This window comes from Arachis ipaensis, chromosome B01 (genome assembly GCF_000816755.2).
Source record: "Arachis ipaensis cultivar K30076 chromosome B01, Araip1.1, whole genome shotgun sequence".
NCBI classification, from domain to species: Eukaryota; Viridiplantae; Streptophyta; class Magnoliopsida; order Fabales; family Fabaceae; genus Arachis; species Arachis ipaensis.
Genome location: NC_029785.2, coordinates 136,634,201 through 136,640,782, shown reverse-complemented (window position 1 = coordinate 136,640,782; position 6,582 = coordinate 136,634,201). Strand labels below are relative to the sequence as shown.

The window sequence follows — 6,582 nt, the reverse complement described above, 5'->3', positions numbered from 1 at the left end:
TAATATAGTAATACATAATTAATCATTTAATTAATAATGATGATGATGAGATTTATATGGATGAATTGGCAGCTGAGGGTAACATACAAGGGAGAGAAGATATTTGTGGTGAGCTTGACATGCAGCAAAAGAACAGATACAATGGTGAAACTGTGTGAGGTCTTTGAATCTTTAAAGCTCAAGATCATCACTGCTAATATTACTTCTTTCTCAGGCACACTCTCCGAGACACTCTTTGTTGAGGTCAGTTTTCTAATTAAGTAAATCAGATCAATTATCGAACAATGTCACATGACTAATAAATATTATTAATTTTTTAATTAATATTTAGTTAATAATAATTTATTTTTATATTTACAAAAATTTTACATAAAATAAATATATAATTTTTANAATTACTTTTCTTTTTTTTAATTTGGAAGAAAAAATATATATCTCTAGAAAACTGATAATTAAATTGATGAATCACTTTAATAAAGTGAAAATACAATTAAGGGAATGAAATGAGTATGGATTTTATGGTTCAGGAGATCAGGAAGAGGACCCCATCCATGATCAATATTATTGCTTTTTCATAATTTTAGGTAAAATTCACTCGGTTCATAAAAGAATTTGAAGTCCAACTTCTATATCAATTTCACAACTTCGTACACACGTTTCCCTGTAACAGTAGTGAGTGGGACAAAATGAAACTCTTATCAAATATATAAAATTTCCTATATATAGATATATTAAGAATAGATAGAATATAATAATGATGTTATAAAACGTGTTTTTCATTTAGTCACAAAAAAAAAAACGTGTTTCTCATTTGGAATTTGTGATAGATTTAATTTACCAGTCTCCACGCGGTGCTATTTCTGAATTTTTGAGACACGTTTTTCTATTCATAAAAATAATAGCAGCCTTCCACTGCATTTCACTGTCACAATAGTTTAAGTGATTTATTGAAATCTTTCTCTAGATTATTTCTTATGAATAATATATATGAAGTGAATATCTCGAATTCATTAATGCAAACTTTAACATTAGATCTATTATTACTACAAGCTAAGTATTACTATCACATCAATTAGCAGTCTTATTTAAACTCTGGGTGAGCCGTGTCGGTTTGGTTTGGATTTATGATAAAATTAAAACCAAACTGATTAGAATATAATTGGTTTGGTTTGGTTTGAATTTGCATTTTTTTTGTACATATATCCAAACTAAATCAAACCGATTAAGAATGGATTGGTTCGGTTTGGATAATTAGATACCCAATGACTTTGAAATTTATAAAAAAAAAAACAAAATTTTTATCTTAAAAATTTAACAAGTACAATAAACATATAACATCAATAGAAATACTCCAAACATGTTAAATACTAAATAAATTAAAAACTAAACTCATTAAAATCCAAATATATTAATAATGAATAATCATTGTTTAATGGAAAATTCATATATATTTTTTTATTTAATTAATATATAATTGGGTTCGCGAGTTGGTTTGGGTTTCGCACTCCCAAAATCGATACTCGAACCAATCACTAACAAAAGCAATCGATTTGGTTCGGATTGGACCCGATTACCCATTGATTTCATAACCAATTTAATTGGTTCGATTCGAGTTCGAACGAGTAATCGGATACCTGCTACTCATGTTCACCCCTAATTCAAATATAATTAAGCCAAAAATTAAAGAAGTTCTGTATAACTAATCACTATTCACTAATTGACTAGGCTGATTAGGAAAGATAATTAATAGAATCCAATGCTAGCTAGCTAGCTGGGGTAGCATTTATAAAGTTTTAATTTGTGGCCTCATGTTAATTATCTAGAACATATGAGGCTGAAAATTAATATAATTAATTATTAAGCTATCCGTTTTTGTTGCTTTTTGTTTAATTTGTGTGGTTATGTTTTTTACAGGCAGATGAAGAAGAAAAAGATCATCTGCTGATAAGGATCCAAACAGCCATTGCAGCTCTTAATGATCCCCAAAGCCCAATGAGCATCTGATTTGATGATGAATTAATTAGAGGGTTAATTAAGTTATTATCATCATTTCAGATTAATTGGAGTGGAATAAATACAAGCACTACCTATAACGAGCTATTTCATACACATTAAAGATAACTATTTGGATAAATATTTTTAGAGTAAAGTATCGTTTTTATCCCCAACGTTTGGGGTAAATCCTATTTATGTCCCTAACATTTAAATCGTCCTATTTGTATCCCTAACATTTGTAAAAGTGATTCAATGTTATCCTACCGTCATGAGTGCTTTAGTTTGAGTTTTAAAAATATCTTCTTGAAGTTAGAATACAAATGTCTGTGATAGAATTGATGATCTACTTCGAAAAATAGTTCATCAAATGTTGAAATTAATTCCTACAACATTTACATAATTCACTTTTCTAGAGACATAATTGAATCTAAACACAAACAGTGGGTATAATATTAAAATCGAACACATCGAAGTGAGACCTAATTGAGAATTAATACATTCAAGTGAGAATAATTGAAAAATATAATCTGATTTGTTAGTATAATTGATAGTAGGATAACATTGAATCACTTTTATAAACGTTAAGGATACAAATAAGACGATTTAAACGTTAGGAACACAAATAGGACTTACCACAAACATTGGAGACAAAAACGATACTTTACTCATATTTTTATATATGAAAACGATAATTAAAAATGTTTAGATAAAGGTCGTGTGCATGCGATTGTCTTGACGTGAAGTTGATAATTAAAAATCGTTAGATAATAATTTAATCAAACATGTCAAATCATTTAATAATTTTTTACTATCAATTTTATACGCGTAAAAACAACTGCACATGAGCCTTAGTTATTATAGGAAAGTTATCAGGTATACAGAGAATACTGGTGTTCCAATTGTTTTAACCGTTGATTTTAATTAATATATATTATATATATTTTTTATAATTCAAATCAAACGGTTAAAAGAACACCAGTATTTCCGATATACCTAAAACACTTCTGTTATTATATTCACATCTTATGCGTTATATCTACATCTTAGTTATTAATTTATTATATTCACATGAACACATCTTTGTATGAATAGCAACATAGTAAGGATGTGTTTTATTTGTTTGTCATGGAGTTTTGTATTACTATTTTTCTATTTTGTCCTTTATATTAAATCTTCGTGAGTCATGAGGTGTTGGCTGTACTTTGATGAACGGAGAAATGTGGGGGGTGAATTGTGAATTTTTAGGATATTTCCCACTAATTGTTGTATTTAGTGAAGATATGAATAATATGTTTGGTGCTTTTGTTTGTGCTCTTTTAATGTTAGGTCAGAGTCAACTGTGGAGAGAGTCTCACTGTCCAAACTTTGTGAACCCCATTTTGCATACACCTATAATCATGAAATTTGCACTTTGCCATATCCCTTTCACTTTATTTTTTTCTTTTTTCTCTTTTCTCTTTTTCTCCCTGAATTAGAGCAGCTTTCTTTTTTTCTACTTCACATGACATGTATGCTATATTTGGGCCAACAGATGGTTTTTTTTTTTTACAAAAATTATAAGACAACTATTTTTATGAAGATGCAGAAATTTTCTTATGATGTCATTTATTTAAAAAGTGCGACTTATTTATTTAGTCACGTTTTAAATAAGAGTCCTATTAGAAATTATATTTGTACAATGTGTAGAATGAACTATATGATACTATGTATTTTATTCAAATTTTTGTTCCATTGTTAACAATAAATAAATCAACAATTTTCGAGTTTTGTTTCACAATCTTAATTTAAGGAGCGAAAACAACTACTTTTGTGGATGTCTCAAGGTCTCAATTGTAGTTTCGAAAGTAAAATTAAAGATGAAAAGAAAACATGCAAAGTGCCGGAGGCAAAGTAAAATGCAGAAATTAAAGCAAACAGAAAATTAAAAAGAAGATGAAGGAAGAAACTTGAACATAAAAGAGAAAAAGACGTAAAAGTAGAGAAATTTTATTAATAAAAACTGGAATAAAGCAAAGTACAAGTGTTTGAGTTCAGAGGAATTACTTAAGATTCTCAATTTTACTCTGTGATGCCAAGGGGCTGAGAGCGCTTTTTTGGGTTTCTAAGCGTTTTCCACGAAGAACTGAACTGTTTACAATATTTTCCTAAAGCTCTATTTATAGACTAACCTAATATCAGCTAACAGTTACCATTTGTACACCACTTGCGAAAAATTTGAATTTCTTGTAACTGTTCCCGCACTTCTTGTGAATTTCAAAAGTTAAATAGATAGCTGTTTTACTCAAATTTTAACGCTCCATGTTGATAACTGCTCCTGCACGTCCTATAATTCAGGCTTAATTCAATTTTTGAATAAAAACTGCTTCTTTGCTAGTGAATTAGAAGCTTCCCCTAATATATTGAATCTGGCTTCATAAGTTAATAATAATATTATCTTATATTTATTTACTTAAAACAAATTATTTTTTCTTAAGTGATAATAATTTTTTGCCAAACACTATGTCATGATAACATTCATCCTAGAAGTTTACACTTGTTAGAAACAAGAGACTAGATTGGAGAAAGGATTTGTGTGTCTATTCAAGTTGTCTAGAATGATACAATATAAAAAGGTATTTATAGGTACTAAGAGAATCGTAATAAATAAAGACGTAATCTCCTATAATAAATATTCAGATATACTAAATAATGCTAATTGATCCTAATTATATTCTAATATCCCCTCAAACTCAAGTGACAACTTGAGTTTGAAACTTATTTAAAACAACGAAATAAAGAGAAAAACTGCATAAACTAATAAAACGGGTGCAGAAGGAACTGCTGGAAGGAAGCGCAGACGGAACTGCCGCTTGTCTGAAGGAAGCGCGGAACTGCGCTGTTGGAAGGAAGCGCAGATGGAACTGCCGCGGGTGCAGACGGAACTGTCGGAAGGAAGCGCAGATGGAACTGCCGCTTTCTGAAGGAAGTGCAGAACTGCCGTAAAGAAACACAGACGAAACTGTCACAAAGAAACACAGACGAAACACAGACGGAACTACCACGAGAAAACACAGACGGAACTGCCATAAGAGAACATAAACGAAACTGTCACGAGAGAACGCAGATGGAACTGCCACGAGAGAACGCAGACGGAACTGCCGAAAGAGAGTGAAAACTATATGATTTCTTCATGAGAATAGGTAAGCAGCGGAGGACAATGGTGTTTGATCATTCGACTCGAAAAAAACACAAGACAGAGAAAATAGGCTAGTTGATGAGGTGAAAAAGCATAAAAGGAGTGACAAAATGGAAAGAAGAATGACATAGAAAAAAAATGCAAAAACTACGGTGTCTTCAAGGAAAATACAATGGCTCTGATACCATGTTAGAAACAAGAGACTAGACTGGAGAAAGGATTTGTGTGTCTATTCAAGTTGTCTAGAATAATACAATATAAAAGGGTATTTATGGTACTAAAAGAATCGTAATAATAAAGACGTAATCTCCTATAATAAATATTCAGATATACTAAATAATGCTAATTAATCCTAATTGATCCTAATTATATTCTAATAACACTGATGAAAAAAGATACCACTAATAATTATATCTCTAATACTTCCTAAACCTTCTAATAAACACATTGTACAAATATTCTATTAGCTCCCTATACTTTTTCTTTAAATAAAAGTAACACTTTTATAACTGTTGTTGAGGAGGAGTGTGTGGATGCTGATAGTGGGCCAAGTGATATTAGACAGGCCCAAAATATTCAAGCAGAAGCCCAATGTGGAGGGGTGGATATGGAGGCCCAAATGCAAGGATTAGTTGATGCCCATTTATCTGCTGAAGAAGTGCTACAGAATATTGGTGATGGGGACAATAGTGAAGAAGAGGATGACACTGATGACCCAGATTATGAGGCTGATTCTGATCTGCATTTTAGTGATAGTGAAGATGATTATTGTGGTGATGATGGTTTATTTGATGTTGATATAACTCTTGGGGAGATGCACCAAGATATAAGAAAATCTAAGAAAAGTAAGAGTGCTGTCGAGAAGTTAAAGAAAACTCAAAAGGTGGTTGCTGGGAAGAGAAAGAGCTCTCGTTTAAGCGATGATGAAGGATTGAACAGTGATGAATTAGAGGAGGTATCGAGTGAGGATGATGAAGCCAGCAAGAAGAAATTTCCCGTTCACAAGGAGTTGAAGGATATGAGTAAGTATCGTTTTAGAAATGACTCACACACATAGTTGCCACATAGAACTCCTTTATTGCCACGTCACTAACGTCTGTTAGTGATTTCAACGATGTTAACGTTCAGGGATAAAATTGATGCAAATCGAAAACTTTTGGGATAAAATTGAAACAAATTGAAACTTAGGGGTAATTTTGAAACTTTTAGTAAACTTCAGGGACAAAAAGTATACTTTACCCCAAAAAAAAATGTCTTCATCATACATGTGAATATTTAAATACATTGATGAAATTAAATTTATTTAGAGGTAAAAAACTAATTTAAAATTTCATGTGATGATTTTATATTTGAATTTTGATAATCCATCAGATTAAATAATAAAAAGTAAAAAACTCACTTCTTTTTTATTT

General features: G+C 30.7%; 1 protein-coding gene across 1 annotated transcript in view; it reads left to right on the top strand.

The window, feature by feature from the left end:
- Positions 1–2,171, top strand: part of LOC107620498 (transcription factor bHLH35) — a 3,686-nt gene extending 1,515 nt beyond the window's left edge. The window contains exons 4-5 of the mRNA XM_016322650.2: positions 73–243; positions 1,915–2,171. Of these exons, the coding sequence (XP_016178136.1) occupies positions 73–243; positions 1,915–2,004 (261 nt within the window). The 3' untranslated portion in view covers positions 2,005–2,171. The remainder of the gene's footprint in view (positions 1–72; positions 244–1,914) is intronic.